The 18,935-nt window shown below is 41.0% G+C and overlaps 1 protein-coding gene across 1 annotated transcript; it reads left to right on the top strand.

The window, feature by feature from the left end:
* Positions 1-1,541: 1,541 nt before the first annotated feature.
* On the top strand, positions 1,542-6,541 carry LOC116407820 (serine/threonine-protein kinase N1-like). Its single transcript, XM_031893862.1, has 12 exons — positions 1,542-2,049; positions 2,228-2,271; positions 2,486-2,790; positions 3,020-3,092; positions 3,173-3,264; positions 3,436-3,612; positions 3,836-3,898; positions 4,260-4,336; positions 4,600-4,742; positions 5,032-5,139; positions 5,337-5,417; positions 5,619-6,541. Exons 1-12 carry the CDS (start codon positions 1,542-1,544, stop codon positions 5,805-5,807), a joined length of 1,860 nt encoding a protein of 619 aa, XP_031749722.1. The 3' UTR covers positions 5,808-6,541.
* The last annotated feature ends 12,394 nt before the right edge of the window (positions 6,542-18,935 follow it).

Below are 18,935 nucleotides of genomic sequence, written 5' to 3' on the forward strand. Positions count from 1 at the left end.
CTACCTCCATGCATTTTTACCTCTGTATATTTATAGATCATTTTAGTCCCATTCATGAGTGGAGGGTGACTTTTTCGTTTGGGGAGGCTTAAGATCGGCCAAAAATTTCTAGGTGAAATCCGATTGGCTGTTGTTGGCTCTGCCCACTTTTTTAAACTTGGCACATAGTCACCCAGTGACAAATTCTGCAACGTTTGGGGACCCTGGCATTAAACCAATGAAATTCAATTGGTGAAATCTGATTGGCTGTTGGTGGCTCCGCCCACCTTTTCAAACCTAAAACTGCAGTCCCCTAGTGACCAACTGTGAAGAGTTTGGGGACCCTGGTGTTAATTCTGTGAGATTGGCAGCAGGCTGGATTTCCCCATTGAAAGTCAATAGGTACAATCTGATTGGGTGTTAGTGGCATCACCCACTATTTTTAAAACTTGAATACGTAGTCACCCACTGACTGACTCTGCAAATTTTGGGAAACCTGGCATCAAACCAATAAAATTCAACAAGTGAAATCTGATGTGAAAATGCTGTTTGTGGCTCCGCCCACTTATTCTAACCTTGAACCGCAGTGACCTGGTGCATAACTCTACAAAGTTTGGGGCCCTGGTGTTATTACTGTGAGAATGGCAGCAGGTTGAAATTCACCCATTAAAGGTCAATAGGTAAAATCTGATTGGCTGTTCACAGCTCTGCCCACTTTTGGGCATCCAACAATCATCATATTTTCATTCAGGCTGACCCCATGACTATGTGATTCAGGTTTGGGGAGTGTGGCCGCAAAGCTGTAAGATTGGCAGCAGTTTCCATTTCCCCATTAAAGTCAATGGGTGAAATTTGATTGTTATTGGCCCCTCCCATTTTGAGTCATCTAACAAGTGTTGCTGTTTCATTTGGAGTGAACCCCTGATTATGTTATTCAAGTTTGGGGAGAGCAGTTTCAAAGCTGTAAGAGTGGCAGCAGTTTAAAATCTTCCCTGTCAAAGTCAATGGGAAAATTGGGTTCAGATCGGCGCTAAAAAAAACGGGGGCGGGATCGCTTAGAAAATCACAAGCAACCTGCTCCGCTATAGGGTGAAGAAGTTTGGGGAGTCTGGGTGTTGTACCCCTAAAACTGTAGGAGGATTAGCATTTAGAAAATGGGGGGCGCTAAGAATAATAATAAAAGCGGAAGAATAAGTGGAAGTCAAAGAACAGTATGAGGGGTTTTTCAACCCAACATAATTATTTGCTGTGTAACAGTGTTATTTAGAAATAAAAAGTGCCCCGTAAAAATCATGGCAATATCCCTTTAAGCAGATAAGGAGAAAGATTTGTTGTTTATCTTCTACTGTGTGATCGACATGGCAACCACATTGTGCCATCCTTGCTATGTAAACACAATCCCACTAGCATGCAGTCAGCGCCACAGCCACATTGTGACCTCACTATGACTTTACAGATTAGAGTTTCACATAAGCTTGACGCTTGGAGCAGAGCTCAGTTCGAAGTTGTAACCTACTTCGAGCAACACCTGCTGAGTTGAGCTTAGCAACATATTATTAGCAATGCTTTTCCAACCATATATTGCATTTTTTATTCTTTTTGAACAATTTTTATTTTCCTCTGATCGTTCATCACTGACCCAGACAGAAATCCTGATACCGGAAGAATTTGAATTCAGTAATGTTGAAGAGATCAACTTGTGTCCAGTTATCCTGATGGTATTTCTATTGGCAGTTGCCATTGACTGGACAGTTGGCCGTTACCGGACACACCCCTACAGGAGGAGGATCGGTCAGGCCCATCTAGCAACATTCATGCTCTTCACGGCCATTATTTATACCCATCATGTATTACTGGAGTTCAATGAAGAAAGCCCAGTATATGAGAATGATGAGGAGACTGAGAACTTCCTATTCTATCTGTTTGTTCTCCTGGTATTTATCTGTGGACTGGCCAGTGACTGGTGTTTCAGTTGCAGCACTAATAAGCCAGAGCTTCCCAATGAAATTGCTACAGACACTGAAGGAGAAGAGCAAAACTCCATGGAAAGAGAAACTGAGAATCTTTTAGGTACATTCTGTGTAAATCTCTTTCTTCTGCACTGTGTGTAATGGAAATATGTTCCCCTATAGAACTCTAGCCCTGCCCGGCCTCCCTATATGCCATTATGTACTCTATTATGTCCCTTTCTGCCGTTATATTTGCCTGAGAACGCTGTGTTCATTGTGCATTTTATTTTGTGTTTTAGATGCAGAAACCACAGAGATCTCAGTGGATGTGGAATCTACTACTGTAAGTACATGGGGTTTATTTTTGTCATTGAAATGAGAAATTAGATTTTTTCCCCATAAGTTTAAAGAAGCCAACATCAGTATAATGTGCTAATCCCATAAAATTGCTGTTTTTTGATTGACAGATTCCCAGGAAACTAGTTGTGCAGTTAGGAATCCCAGTCCCTCCAGCCAATCAGACCTTTCCAGTGATCTTTATTTATTTCTCTTTACAGGATTGCATAGGCCCGATCACTGCTGTCTCATTAGAGACTGAGTATCTGCCAACAGACTCGGATACAAGACCAGGCAGTGTCACTCTATTAGAGACTGAGTATCCATCGGGAGAGTTTGATACCTCAACAAGCAGAGATGATTCTGCAGATGAGTTTGAGTCGGCTCAAAGTACAGAAAGTGCCAGTATCTACACTACCCCGACTCTCCCACAATCCCTTACTCCTGCTCATCCAGCCCAGAAGGAGGCGCTGGCAGAGAGAGCAGAGACTGGCAGTGTAGCTTCTCAGGAGCTCCCCGACTCTGTGTAAGTGAAAACGTTACTGGTACCAGTACTTTAACATATTAGAATATTGACTGATGTGCTTTGTTTAACCCATTAATATGCAATCAGGGTCTTCTTGATACCAATGTTCTGCTGGTGTTCCCTCTATAAACTCAGTGTTGCTTTCCCATCAGAAAGCCATGTTGGATTGTGCTGCGGCTGCGCCAGTGGGATATCTGTAAACCTTACATTTTTGTTTATTATCTTTCAGCCGTCAGACCTCTCCCATCTCTCTTGATGATTTTGAATTCAAAAGATGGCTTGGGAGCGGAACCTTCGGACAGGTGAGTTACTCACCCCTAGTTATAATTAGACCGTTAATTAGAATTTTCAGAGAAATATAAGCCTCTTACTCTCATTTCAGGTCTTCCAGGCAGAACATAAGAACACAGGGAAGATGCTCGCCATTAAACGCATTAACAAGATTGAGTCGTCTGAAAATGATATGATCGAAAAGTGAGTAATATTTTCTTTTTTTAACACGTGGGGCTGATTTACTAACATAGGAGCTAAACTGCACTTGTGCACTTGCTCATTCTATCCAATCAGATATTTGCTTTCTTTTTCATAGACTGATTTAACTTCATTTTTAATTAATTGCTATGGGATCTTTGGCTTCTTTTTCAGGATTTTCCTGGAGAGAGACATATTAAGGAAAGCGAGGGACTCGAGAAACCCTTTCCTTGTGAGCCTATTCTGCACTTTCCAGAGCGAGCATCAAGTCTACTTAGCGATGGAATTGGTTGGCGGAGGCACCTTAGAGTACCATCTGAAATATGGTGCACTCCCCCATTCCAAAACTTTGTAAGTATTACTGGGTGAGTTCTGGTGCCTCCCACATTCCCACATTTTTCCTCTACCAAAAAATCTCCCCTGGGATCATTTAATTTCTGTACTTTCTCACTGTCCCTGGCATTTGCTTAAGGAATAAGGTCGCTAAACCTGAATATTTAGAACAGCCATATTGTGTTCTTCTTATTTATGGGGCTGCATGTGTAAAGCAAGTGTTATGTGTTTATTTTCACAGGTTCTATTCTGCATGCATTGTCCAAGGGATCAAGTTCTTACACGACCACGGAATTGTCCACCGGTAAGCACTATAGAGAGGTAACGGGGCTTGTAGCTTGGGTATCTGGCACAGTCACTTTGGCCAAATGTCCCCTGCTTTCTAATATAGAGTTTATGTCGAAAGTAGTGACTTATACACCTAATGGGCAACTGATTTAACCTTATGTTACAAAGAATGGAGATATTTTACTCCTAAAGGGCTCTTGGTTCTATGAACATGATGCCGATAGTGGGTACAGGATACACAGCCAGGGTCGGGTTGGGGGGATTCTCTGGGTTATGACTTTGCTTCTGCTGGGAAACCACATACTGTGCAGTGGGAACTGAGGGCTGGAGCACTAAAAAACTCATTATTACCAATAACTTTATTTCTTTCCCTGCAGAGATTTAAAGCCTGACAATATTGTTCTAGACAGTGCTGGATATGCCAAAATTACAGATTTTGGACAGAGCAAAACAGGTAAGATATTCAGATATGATTATAAAACATTTAAGGTACTGGTCCATTAACATGCCATACTGTCCCAGGCTAAGGTTCACACACAATGATAAACATCATGTTAATGCCAGATTTAATGTCAGTATAGAATTCTCATGTAAAGCTACGCTATTGGTCATTGTATTATTAGGATTAAGTTAAGGAGATGCTGCTCGAGGCCTCTGTATATTATATTTGCCTTTAAATGATCATTTCCAGCTAACACAGTTCTGCTTGTACTTCAGGAATTGACTGCACATCTGAAATGACCAACCAATATGGAAATTCATTTTATTGTGCACCTGAAATTCTCAGAGAAGAATCTTATAACAGAACCGTGGATTGGTGGTCTTTAGGTGTCATTATCTATGAGATGGCTGTTGGGGAGGTAAGTACAGAGCATCCACTGATAGATTCCATAAGGCCCTAGAATGCAGTTTTACTTGATTCTGTAGAATATCATTATAAAGGGATCAGTCTGGTCACAGACAAGGTTATAGTTTAGGGCTTAGAAACGTGCCCCCCAATGGCATGTCCCACAATCCCTTCTGTTAAAGTGTCCTGCAATATATTATATTCTCCCTTTATAATTACAGGATCAGCTCAGGAACTATTGCTCCACTGTAGCATGGCTGCCCTTTATCTGCTCCTAAAGAGTTGTCTTTTTGTTTCTGCAGATGCCATTTAATGGTGAGGATGAGGATGCGCTGTGTGAAGCAATCCTATATACAGAACCAGAATATCCAATCCTGCTGAATAACAGAACCGCTTTAATAATAAGAAAAGTAAGTAGTCACGCAGTATCACTGACTTACCCACTGGGCAGCCATTTGTCCCTGTGAGATTATATATATAAATATATATACACATACACAATGCTGGCTTTTATTAACCCAATAGAAAGCAGAGACACATGAGTCATGAGACTGAGTTGTTAAACTGTGCTACGAGCTTGTGAGTAACTATTATTTCCCTTGTGTAGCTCCTGAACAAAAACCCCAAATTCCGCCTGGGATCGGCTAGAAACGATGGGGAAGAAGTGCAGAATTTCTGTTACTTTGAGGTAAGTTAATGATTCAGGCATCTTGCGGGGCAAATGCATTTAGGAATGAGGACAGATTACACTCATCACATCTGGGAGGCAGAGGGTTAATATTTTGGGTTAATTTACCATATTATAATCCTGTATTTAGTGTATGACTTTTTATCACAATAAATCACTTCATTCAGTAGAAGATAAAAGAACCTTTATTTGTATTTCTAGACAATAGACTGGAAAGCGCTGATGGACAAGCGGTTGAAGGCGCCATTCCAGCCTGGCAACAATTTTGGCGTCAGTAAGGGACGTGATGGTGGTCGTGTTACAACTCCCTTATATTTCATCCACCCAACTGACCCAACTGTGCAAGCGGCATTCAGTACATTTGATGAGTTGCCAGTATACATCCCATAAAATGATACAATTCTATAGAAGTAGAAGACATGCGCTTGTAGGTGCCGGAGAGAAGATGCAGGGCTGTCTCGCTTCTGCTCAGTCTGTATTGAAAGCCCAGAAATAAAAAGGTGAGTGCAGATCTTTAAAATTTTGAATGAAATTAGCAGGGTCAGATACAATCGCTTTACATGAATCCTCACTAACGAGTCCTGTAATAATGTATTTTATATATATGTCATGTATTTGCCATTGATATTTGTATTCTCTGCTTACAGCTTCAATAAAGCAGAAGCCTCTTCCACCAGTGAAGATGAAGGACAGAATTATTATGGTCTCTTTTCCTTCACCGATTGAGATGAAGAGTGAGACCTTTGGTTTGTAGGATCGGCTTTAAATGAACCTGAAAACCATAACATGCTCCCCAATATACTGCCTACGTAATATATATTTGCCCAGAGAATGGAGCTGAGGGCAAATGACAGGGAGGGCGGGCGGCACGGCAGTATAAAGAGGGAGCACGCTAATAATATCAATGTTCCTTGTAACCACTCGATGGCACCGACAGAAATTTTGAGGCCAGAGCACAAGGACTTTGATGTGGAAACCTCCTCAGATGTCAGAACCCATGTAAAAAAATCATTTCTGTGCCCAGAGCACGGACTGAGGGAACATGGACTACAACCTGCTGTTAATATTATATTACTATTTGTATATTATATTTTTATAATAAAAATCTTTTTTAATAAAATAAATCTATGTTTTTAAATTTGTGTAAACATTATATTTGAAGCCGCACAATTTTTGGAGGTTACCATGGGAACAGCAGCATTACTAGAGGCCTGTGGGACCTGGTACATGGATTGGGCCCACAAGCTGCAAGCACCATGGCAGCCCAGTCCCAGGGCTCAGTCAAATTTTGCCCTCAGGGGGTCCCAGCCGGGTAGCACAGAGTTATGTAAATAGCATTAACCCATGTTACAACTTAAGTCATTTAAATTACTTAAGTTGTAAAAAAAAGTTTTTTAAAAAGAAAAGTTTCCATATCAAGCAGTGATACTTAAATTGCATAAACATCAGCTGTTTCTGTTGGGATCTATTTACTGAATGATATGGGCATTTCCTACATGAACTTTCAAGCAGGGGAATGACTGGTTATTATAAAGTAACATCAGCTGTTTTTATTGAGATCTATTTACTGAACATAGGTGGAGGGTGCTTTTTTGTTTGGGGAGGCTAAAGAGCAGCCATACTAAAATAGACTGACCAAAAGCTAATGTGAGATTTGCTGCTGGCGTAAAAATAAACCCCCCAACTACCTCTTGTGGTTCCCACTGACTTCCAGGGATATTGTGCAAAAGTGCTTTTTTTCACCCTTAAATGTTAAGTATTCATACATGCACTTCTGTGAGGGGTTCTTAATTTGTTTGTGTTTGAGATCAGGTAGCTTAAATGAGTTTGAATTAGTTTTATAGAGAGTGTCAGGAGCAGCCACAGGTGGGTGGCTGGCAGGTACAGCCACAGGTGGGTGGCTGGCAGGTAGGAGCCTATATGCTGTGTAATATGGATATAAAGGGTACCGTTGTTGTAGATAAGTATAAGGCATGTTGAGATGCAGAGACATTTATTATAAGGATTGAGCGAGAAAATACAAAGTCCACAAAACGGGCCAGTGGTCAGAGGCAGGCGGCAAACAATACAAGTCCGTTCAGCAGGCAAGGAGGGTCCGAATAACAGGCAGTGGTCAGGGGCAGGCTTTAGACAGAGCAGTCAATTAAACAGGCCGAGGTCAATACCGGGAGATCCAACAGAAGTCAGGGACAGGAGACGAGGAATGGGGTGAAGCGAACGGAACCAGGCAGGGGTCAGGCAGGAACACGGGCAGGTAAGGGTGCAGGAAACAGGCAGGAGTCAGGCAGGTACGGTCACAGGATCACAAAAAAGGCTTAATGAACAAGCAACCAGGGGTTGCTTCTAACTGGCTTATAAAGCCCGATAATTGTCCAATTGCAACCACCTGGGCTTACTAAGGGAGGAGGAGGCGACGAGTCTGAACAATGGAGCAAAGAGGGGTGAATATAATGTTTAGGGCTGGATGCTCAAGGGCTCGAGTGGCTCAGTGGGGTAATGCAGAACCTGCCTAATATAGAGTCCAGAGTTCAAGTACAGGCAGGTCCTGACAGAGAGAAAGGCAGTGGGTACTGACATCCCAGGCACATTATATACAGTCAGCAGTGGGTACAGTTGGCAGATATTCAGGCCCTGATACATAACATTATTTTGTTTCCCAGCTATGCAGTCTCATGAGGGCTCCAAAACAGTATAAAAGTAAACAAAAATAAATGTAAAAACAACAACAAATATAGAAAAGCCCAATTAGCTTTTGCAGGGGATTGATTTAATTTCAGCTAATGACTCAGCCTTTAGAACATATACAGTATAGTATATATATAGTACCTGTGGGAGTAGGAGGAAATCTGCAGCAAAAGTTTAGAGTTGGTGAGGTTCTCAGGTAAAGGTTACAGCCTGCAGACTCTTCTATCAGTCTTCATTTCTGCACTGCCTTTAGTTTGTAATATCTCCCCATCTCTGCCTACATCTGTGTCCTGATTGGTCAATTTTACTGTCTGTCAGTGAGAGCTGTGCTCTGATAGGAGAAGCCAAAAGAAAAAGATCCAATCAGAGCACAGCTGATTACAGCAGAACCAAAGCTTGCAGGAAGGAGGAATGCAACAAGATTTCCCGATTTTAAAGGTTCCAGTTCCAGTAAAGAAACAAGTTTTTTTTGTTTTTTTTAAGGTGCCAAGCAGGTTTCTAACCCAAACATAGCATAGCCCACCATATCCTCGTCATTTAGGATCCACATCTGTCTCTACACCCGCAGTGTTGGGACAGTGGCAGGAACGGGTCACCATAGAAAAAAGGTGGTGTGATAGTCTGAAACATTGCTGTTTATCAGAGACTGAAGCCAGATGTGAGCAATAAAGGCTTTTTAAATTATTTTCGGATAAGGCCCTGTGACTTCTATGTATATTATCAGGTAACCATAGGACCCTGAATCTCCTCAACCCCTGGGTGAATGCACAGTTCCGGTTGGTTTTTGACTGGCTCCCGCACCATTACCAAGCAATATTTTCACTTTCTTATAATATGTTTTTTTGCCTACAAAATACCTTTCCCCAGATGCATGTCAGGGTCAACCAGCAGGGCCACTGACAGTGGGAGAGAGAGCAGCTCAAAAGCAAGAAGTTGAGAGAATCGGAGCATTGTACCTGGTAGGCAATTGCACTGGCTGGACTTACTAACCTAGTGTGAGGTTCCTAGTGGGGTAAATTCAATTAGGCTTGGCACACAAGCCTAACACTACCATGTGCAATAGCTGTGTCAGCTAAAGTGATAATATTGGGTTCATTCATTTTATCCTCCCTTCCTCTTGTCTGCAATACCTTGTGCCTTTTTACCTCCCCCCAATGAACCCAGCTGTCCTCTGAGCTTTTCTAATGGGAGAGCCAGGAGCACTGACTTCTGGGAGACAATGACCGTTTAGGATAAAATCAACTTTATTGCTGGTATAACTAGCTAACAATGTCTTTATTTATCAAATATTCCTTCCACTCTCCATCCATTTTTTTCCCCTTCCCATCCAAAAAATAACCTTTAAAGGAGAAGGAAAGGTGAAAACTAAGTAAGCTTTATCAGAAAGGTCTATGTAAATACAGCCATAAGCACTCACAGAAAAGCTGCTTTTGTAAACATGTTATTTGGTATTAGACTTTCTCTTTCAGAAAAATCCTTCATTCCGGGGGACAGAGTCTGCGCAGCTCTCTCCTCTCTCTTCTCCTGCTCCCCCCTCCCATAAGAATTCATAAAACTCATTCCCCCCTCCCTTAGGAATGTGCAATCTGAGCTACCAACTGCTAAAGCTACAGCAGGAAGCTATGAAGACCAAGCTAAAATGGCAGCTGCAATCTTAAACAAATGGAAGAAGCTTCTAGGGATCTTTACTCAGGTATGATAAAGCTTTCTGCAGCATAAATATAGTGTTCTAGGAGGCAATAATGTGGCGAATCCATTGGCAGTAAAATGCCAAAATGACTTTCCTTCTTCTTTAATTATAATTAAATAATGGTATAAATTGGCAGAGCCATCGCCTCCATTAGACTTTACACTAAGCTATCGACTCCTATAAAAGAAAAATGAGTATTTGTTATTTCCAGTAGACATGAAATGAGGAAGTATAATATGAGAAACTATAATGGCTGTAGACGTGCATCAGCTGTGATTTGTGAGAGGAAATTTTCCCACCATAAGCTTCATTTCCATATTTGTGATCTGATTGGCGAATGAAGTAAATGATGAATAACCTCTGTAAAGTGCTGTGGAAATGTGTCTGCACTATATAAATAAAATGATAATAATGGATATTTTGAAAACAATCTATTTTTTTAATTAAACTAAATTTCTTCTTTTGTGACAATCTGGGCCTTATTTGCGATGGTGTGCAATGGGCAAAAAAGGCAGCAATCGGTCATATATTTGCAGTTTTCCCACTGTGCAGGGCATTGAGCAAATAGCCACAGGGCAGGCCTTAGGGACCACTGTACAGGTATGGGATCTGTTATCTGGAAACCTATTATCCAGAAAGCTCCGAATTATGGGAAGGCCGTCTCCCATAGACTCTATTTTAGTCAAATAATTACATTTTTTTAATAGATTCCTTTTTATCTGTAATAATAAAATGGTACTTGTACCAACTAAGATATATTGAATCTTTATTGGAGGCAAAACAATTCTATTATTTAATGTTTAAATGATTTTTAGCAGACTTGAAGTATGGAGATCCAAATTACGGAAAGATCCCTTATCTGGAAAACCCCAGGTCCTGAGCATTCTGGATAACAGGTCCCATACATGTACTATGGCTTGAATGCTGCCAGTGTTAGGCAGCACTTAATTTAAGGGAGGTGGGGGGGGGGGGGGTTGAGGCATGTAGGCATTCCCATCCTGCCCCCTACCTGCCACTTTTTTGCATGTCATTGCTGACAGGAAGCACAGTGCGCATCGGGTACTTACTGCCTCATCTAAATCATTTTTTATACAGAATAGAGCTCTTTTTACTCTATTTTATCTGCATGTGATTGAAGGCAGATTTATGAGTACAACTGCCTACTGGCCAAACTAGTTGTCATTACAGGTATTCTATTGCTCCCTTACCTAGATATATAACAGTGCTCTCCCTATTCCAATTACCATTTAGATAATTTATTATATAAAGCAGCCCATCTTATTCACGTATATTCACTTGGAATGAATGAGAGATTGTGAATATTTGACTCCCAGAGTAATGTAATTATAGATATAACTTCACACCCCCTCCGCAATCCAACAGCAAGGTTACTCAAATGAGCAAAAGACAGAAACGTAGAGAAAGCTTAACTCTGCTGTCTAATATCCAACATGACAATACATTGAGAAGAACCATTTACCTTTACAGAGTCTTTATGAGGAAAGTGTTACTTCCCTTTACACCATGAAGGAGTAACTCTTCTGGTCAGGGACTTACCTTCTAGTGCCTAGAAATGAAGAAAGTTAGCCCTCTTGCCCCACTCACTAATACAGAAATATCCAGGTATAGACACAGGGCTGTACATTGTGGAGTAGCTTGGGTGACAAGCTGAGATCATGATGAACAGCTGCACCAGTAACTTGAGAGACTAGAAGCCAAAGCAAAAGAAATATAGATATTGCTAATGACGTAAGTATGGATCCCTCAGATGGCTGAATGATGTCCTACAGTATATGAACAGAGGTGATTCTAAGTATGGAATGATCAAAGAAAAGGCTGGTATAATCTCCCGCACCCATGTCGATGGTGTCCATATTTGAGCTTTGGCTATAGTTTGGGGTAAGCTGAAAGTTGTAGCCCAGCAAATCCAGCAACCCAAAGCGGAACAACAATGTTAAAAACCATAGCCAAGCCAAGGTTTAAAAGTATTCTTTTACATACCTTGGACTGCAAATTGTTTCTGATCTTTCCTGATATGAAAAATCTATTTTGAGTTCACACGTTAATACAATAGAGACACTGGGATGAGCTATTGCTGTGTAAATACCAGCAGATAGTTTCGTGCCAATATTTGGGTGTTAAAAATCCAAACACAGGTTAGACACTGATTACCAACACTCTTTATGAATAATTTACAACTGTTGTAAATGGTGCAACTGTTTCTTGGTATTTGTTTGCACATCTCTACTGTGTGAATGTTTCCTTGTCTTTCCTTCTGCTTTTTCCTCATTTCAGAATTTTCTGTTTGCTATTCTGTAAACAGAGCTCTGATCTACATAGTTCCCATTTATTGAAACTGATACACTCAAACATTTATTTTCTACACGAGGTAGGCAAGACTATCCTATTACCCTACTCAATTCTATTTTCTGCCTTAAGATATTCAAAGCAACAAACTATGAGAGAAAGAGAGGACAAAGTAATTGGAGTGCAGGAGAGGACCATTTTAAATATGTTCATATGACAATGCTTATAAATGTGCTTAATTTTAATGCTACATAACGTGAAAGATGAAAGCTCAATAGCAAAGTGTATCGTACCTCAATGACAAAATAATTGCCATTTGGTAATAAGTAATGAGCTCTTATAATATCCAACATGATGAGACATCATTGAAATTCTGCAGATGGTTCCTGGATCCAGTTATGATCCATTCTCATAACTGAACTCATTTCTTTGATCCGGTTTTCTTTTGGAAAAGCCCATGATAGGTTCCAGTATATTAGAATAATTGTTCTGGCAGCACTCAGCAGGTGTCTGAGGAGGCCTTTTTGGTAGAAATAAAGAATGGCAAGCCGATATGCTTTTCAATAGCTGAGATGTTAGACAGCCAAAAACATTTTATAAGAGGGTATAATCACCATTAAGTTTGGGTAGCAGGACTGGGCACCTACACCACCTACATAAGTTTTATAATTCTTTTTCTGGCATTTAGAGAAAATCTCTTGAATGAATCTACCTTTAAGAAGTCTTGTTCCCATTTCAGTGTAAATTGTTTTTTCCTTTTGTATTTTTATATTTGTTCTATTGTGGAATTTGATTTTTTTTAAAATCTGAATAAGAGGTTGATGCTCTATGTACCTCTATAGCAATATTATTTTATTCATTTCCAGTCGATATCTGCATGTTTAGTAAGTCATAACAGATTCCAAAATGATAATACTAACTATATATTCCATGAGAGTGCCAAAAATCATATAAATTATTTTTTCTATTTAGCTTTATAGAAGCTAATAATTTAGAACTGATCTATTTGTAAATAGCTGTTTCTCTGCATATTTATGTAATCAATTATCAATCAATTATCAAAATTCATATTTGCATATTTGCTACGCCGCGCTACGTTATGAGTAAAAATGGTCCTTTTAATGACTGTATATCCAATAAAATTACACTAAGGGGCCTGTTTATTAAAGTACGACAGGTACGAAATGAAAAAAAATCGTATTTGTTAGTACTGTACGCATTTTCTGCGACTTTTTCGTATATTTGCGCAATTTTTTCGTATTTTGCGTGACTTTTTCATATTTTATGACAACATTTGCACTACAAAATCGTATTGTCGTGCTGAGTATGAAAGTTTCGGATTCATTGAAGCTTCGGTATCGTGACTTTCCTTGGGCCAGGTTGGAGCTGCAGAGTGCCATTGAGCCCTATGGGAGACTTTACTTGGGCCAGGTTGGAGCTGCAGAGTGCCATTGAGCCCTATGGGAGACTTTACTTGGGCCAGGTTGGAGCTGCAGAGTGCCATTGAGCCCTCTGGGAGACTTTCCTTGGGCCAGGTTGGAGCTGCAGAGTGCCATTGAGCCCTATGGGAGACTTTCCTTGGGCCAGGTTGGAGCTGCAGAGTGCCATTGAGCCCTATGGGAGACTTTCTTTGGGCCGGGTTGGAGCTGCAGAGTGCCATTGAGCCCTCTGGGAGACTTTCCTTGGGCCAGGTTGGAGCTGCAGAGTGCCATTGAGCCCTATGGGAGACTTTCCTTGGGCCAGGTTGGAGCTGCAGAGTGCCATTGAGCCCTATGGGAGACTTTCCTTGGGCCGGGTTGGAGCTGCAGAGTGCCATTGAGATGGGAGACTTTCCTTTGGCCGGGTTGGAGCTGCAGAGTGCCATTGAGCCCTATGGGATACTTTCCTTTGGCCGGGTTGGAGCTGCAGGGTGCCATTGAGCCCTATGGGAGACTTTCCTTGGGCCGGGTTGGAGCTGCAGAGTGCCATTGAGCCCTATGGGAGACTTTCCTTGGGCCGGGTTGGAGCTGCAGAGTGCCATTGAGCCCTATGGGAGACTTTCCTTGGGCCGGGTTGGAGCTGCAGAGTGCCATTGAGCCCTATGGGAGACTTTCCTTGGGCCGGGTTGGAGCTGCAGAGTGCCATTGAGCCCTATGGGAGGCTTTCCTTGGGCCAGTTTGGAGCTGCAGAGTGCCATTGAGCCCTATGGGAGATTTTCCTTGGGCCGGGTTGGAGCTGCAGAGTGCCATTGAGCCCTATGGGAGGCTTTCCTTGGGCCAGTTTGGAGCTGCAGAGTGCCATTGAGCCCTATGGGAGGCTTTCCTTGGGCCGGGTTGGAGCTGCAGAGTGCCATTGAGCCCCATGGGAGACTTTCCTTGGGCCAGGTTGGAGCTGCAGAGTGCCATTGAGCCCTATGGGAGACTTTCCTTGGGCCAGGTTGGAGCTGCAGAGTGCCATTGAGCCCTATGGGAGATTTTCCTTGGGCCGGGTTGGAGCTGCAGCGTGCCATTGAGCCCTATGGGAGACTTTCCTTGGGCCAGGTTGGAGCTGCAGAGTGCCATTGAGCCCTATGGGAGACTTTCCTTGGGCCAGGTTGGAGCTGCAGAGTGCCATTGAGTCCTATGGGAGGCTTCCAAAAACATGCACAGAAGGATCAAAATCAGAAAGGTTTTCCCGCCGTTTACGATTGTTCGGATACGAAAATTTTGTGACTTTGTGATCGCCAATACGATATTATCATGACTAATATGATTTTTTCATAAGCATTTTCGTGATATTTGCAATCATCAGAAATTATCGTATTTAATCCGAATTTTTCCCATTTCGGGATTTGAACTCGTACTTTGATGAATAGGCCCCTAAGTGTAAGGAGTCTGGGGACGCAATCTGATGTATGCTTGTCAAGAGCAGCTAGACAGGGTAGAACAGTAGCAATGGAATTTATCTTTAAAAGTGCTGTATATGCAGCAAAATCTGGTGATGTTGGTTGTATTAAGAACTTGTTGAGTAATGGTCTTATAACTACTGTTGAACCATTCTTACTATATGAATGGGATTATGAGTAATATTTATTGCTGCTTTCTACAAACGTCTGGCACCCAACAGCTTACGTCTAAAAGGACTAGTGCATGACTCTGAGTAGCCAGGCAGGTTTCAAGAGTGCAGAAAGTTCATTATATTGTTATATTAACAATGAAATGTGTTTAAAAAATGCTTTACATGCAGTATAAACACCTTCTGTTTAAACAGTGTCAAATGCAAAGAAGCTTTATATCGGTCAGTAACAAGTTTTACGCATTTCACATTTAAACGCTCTTCAACATTAACCTTTTTAAACTATGCATTAAGCCTGAAATACTTGCTTTGCCCCAGGTACCAGATGTTTTACATTCTAAACTGCTCAAAGAAATGATTGCTGTACACAGGTTAGTTGACTGAGCTGACTACTTGTTTCATACCCAGGGGCCTATACCTTACCATAGTTCCCTGGTGATGCTTTAGCTTGCTGAGAATAATGGAAAGAGTATTTTCATAAAGCTGTCAGTTAAACATGCTACAACATAGAATGTGATAAACGTGCAAGATTATTGATGGTGAATCCAACACACTGTTAAGGTTCCGCAAAAACTGGCAACAACATGCAAAGTAGAGAGGAAGGCAAACACACAATTACACCTCCATTCAGCGTCTCCATCACCATCAATGATGGAAAAAGTTATAAAAACTACAACCACAATTTTTTCAAAAATCTGAAAACCTCTAACAATTCAAAGCAAAGAAAGATCTTCCAGGAAAGGGAAGGGACATTTGCCATTGACTTCTACGTAATCTTCACAAGTTTTAGATGAGGTATTTTCAGATTCAGAATTGTTGCATTTTTTACATAATAAATCTCTGAAACGTTGCAACTTTTTTCGACGACTTTTAGCGCTAAAAAATGTGACCTTTAGTAAATGCCCCTCTTAATGTTTAGAACAGTGATCCTCAACAAGTGGCTTGGAGGCAACATGTTCCTTACCAACCCCATAGATGTTGCTCCCAGTAGCCCTAAAGAAGGTGCTTATTTTTGAATTCCTGGCTTGAAGGCAAGGTTCAGATGCATAGAAACCATGTGTACTGCTAAACAGAGCCCCCTGTAGGCTGTCAGTCCACATAGGGGCTGCCAATTGCCAATCACAGCACTTATTTTTTACATCCCAGGAGCTTTTTGCATGCTTGTTTTGCTCTCCAACATTTTATGTTTAAATGTGGCTTACAGTTAAAAAAGATTAAGGGCCCCCAGTTTTGAAGACACAAGACATGTTTAACATGTAATTTTATAATGGTTTATTCATGCCAAGGAGTTGGACTCTACATTGTAATACTATATGTGAATGATGCTAGTCTATAGATCACATTATTTTATGTATTTTTTATATAGGACCAACACACCGGAAATTGCCCTTCATGATAGTCATTCCCTGACCCACTTTAGTATCGGAGAATACTAGAGCACCCTTGAGAAACTCAGGAAGGGAGAGAGAGAGAACATACCATTTTATCTAGTAGAATTAAGTCTAAAACAACTGGCCTTTTCTGAGTTTTTTTTTTAATCCGTTTCACCACTCATCCGAGTGGCTTCTTCAGTTCAAATGACCGGTAGGGAATTCTCCGACATTTAAACCCTTGAGGGTAGTACAGTCACAGACATTCAATGACAATGGTTCCATTGAACTTATTCAGTTGGGTGTTGGCTGAAACTGACAAGTGTAAGAAGGTAAGATCCAGTGATAATGGTCTTTTTGCTTGTGTTTGATTTAGTTTTGATAAAGGCCCAGTCTGGGTACCCACAAGTTTTCAGAGCTCCTTTTAGATGTTTGTATTCCTTCCCTTTAGCCTCTGCATTGGACGCCACAGTTTCAGCCCAATGATGGCCTATGGTAATAATGTTCATTCAATGTCACCTCTGTCCACAGATAGTGATTTCTAGTTTCTTCTTTTGAACTCAAAAAGCGACATGTACTATGGTTACAGGCACAAGAGGCAGGGATAGTGGGATTCCCCATTTATTATCAAGTATATTTACCTGACATTTAAGAAATTGTTTTAAAGAGTTGACACATTCATCAAAGCAGGTCGACATGTCAGTCTGTTTGAAACTGTTGGACTGCTTTGAGCAGTGAAACACATTAGGGGGTTATGACTATGACCTTGGACACAAGTGCCGGAGCACTGAGGACACTAAAGCACTAATCTTACTGATCATTCAAAAACACTTGCATCCAGGGTCTGGCTGCACTCTAGAAAATCCCCTGCATTCTGTAAATTACCCCTAATCATTTCAAGGTGGTGCTAGAGCTCAGTGCAGCTCTAACACCCACCATTGTTAGTCTCTGCTGCAAATGAAAGCAGGGATTAACCAATCAGAAAATCTCCTTTTAGCACTATAATGAAATCTTTCCAGCATCAAAGTGTTTTTTCTACATTTTTTTCTTTTTTTCTTATTCTTACCAAGCAGTAAACAACCATACCACTTTAGTTGTGAAGCAAACTCATAACCCAAGTGCTGTAAGGCTGCAGTGATAACCATGGGCCTGCTGTGCTGCTCACTGAATGAAAGACTGTTCCCTGGGCAGATAAGCTGACCCCCTGGCTTTGTGCCTTACAGTATGTATACAGCATAAGTTCAGAGTGCATGACCTTCAGGGGGTGAGGAACATGCAGCCATGTTCTTCCTTATTAATAAACATGGCCACCTTCCTACATTTACTTCTGCTGACCCTTCCAGACAATTAGTATTGCGCAGGCCTTGTCTATACAAGTAGATAACAAGTGCCTGGGGGCAGGGAAAAATTGGTCTGTAGAAATGTGGGTTATGGTGCTTTTGCATTCTTCTACATGTTTGCCCCACATTCCTGTAAATACAATATTTCAGCATTTGTGCATCTTGAAAAACTTCCCAGACTGGTTTGCTCATGATGAATGGAATGTTAACGTCCACATTGCTACCACCTTGTTTTAAATTACCTTTTAAAAGTTTTCTAAATGTTTTTTTTTCCAAGGAAGACACATGCTTCAGGGAGAACAGTGTCAGCCTGACAGTAACAGGTGTTTGTACAGTAATGGAAAAATAACTGTAGTCATGTGCTCAAAAAGACCTGACTGCTAACAAACTGGCCAGCCCTGTTTGCAAAAAGCAATCAAATCAAAGATTTGGGCCCAGTTGACTGTAGTGATCTATACCCCACCTAAGCCCACAAGCTGCTGGCCACTTTCTACTGGCAGATGTACTTAAGGGCTTCTCTTCTAAATGCAGAGTCACCAGTGTTGGAGCTTGGAACAGTAATATACTTAATCTTTTTAGACCTATAACGTATATTTCTGTGTGATTTAGATTTCGCTCAATGTTTTCTTAAGATTAGAAACTCCAAATAAAAAAACACTCTATAGGTAAGTTTTCTATGAGAAGAATGATTGAAAATCAATCACTTTTTCTATAGGGTACAGTATGATTGGTACCCCAATATCTAATAATGCTGTGCGGATCTCTCTTAAATGAAAGTGAAATATAGAAACAATGGCTTAGATTTAGTAAATGACATGTTCTTCTAAATGGTGGGTGATAATTACAAATTCATTGTTTGAGTAATGGGTGCCTTTTGAAAAAGGTACAGGCAAAATGCACTCCTAGATCCAAAACTACCTGAAAGCTTGAAAGAGTGATTAATTATCAATTAAAACATGAACCACTATGGGAAAGTATAATATAATAATGGATAAAGTCTGCTCCTGTTCTAGTAACCCATAGCAACCAATCAGCATGGACTTATTATTTGATTGCTGTTTTTGAGCTGACATCTGGTTGGCTCCTATTGATT

The sequence above is a fragment of the Xenopus tropicalis genome, chromosome 9 (assembly GCF_000004195.4).
Source record: "Xenopus tropicalis strain Nigerian chromosome 9, UCB_Xtro_10.0, whole genome shotgun sequence".
NCBI classification, from domain to species: domain Eukaryota; kingdom Metazoa; phylum Chordata; class Amphibia; order Anura; family Pipidae; genus Xenopus; species Xenopus tropicalis.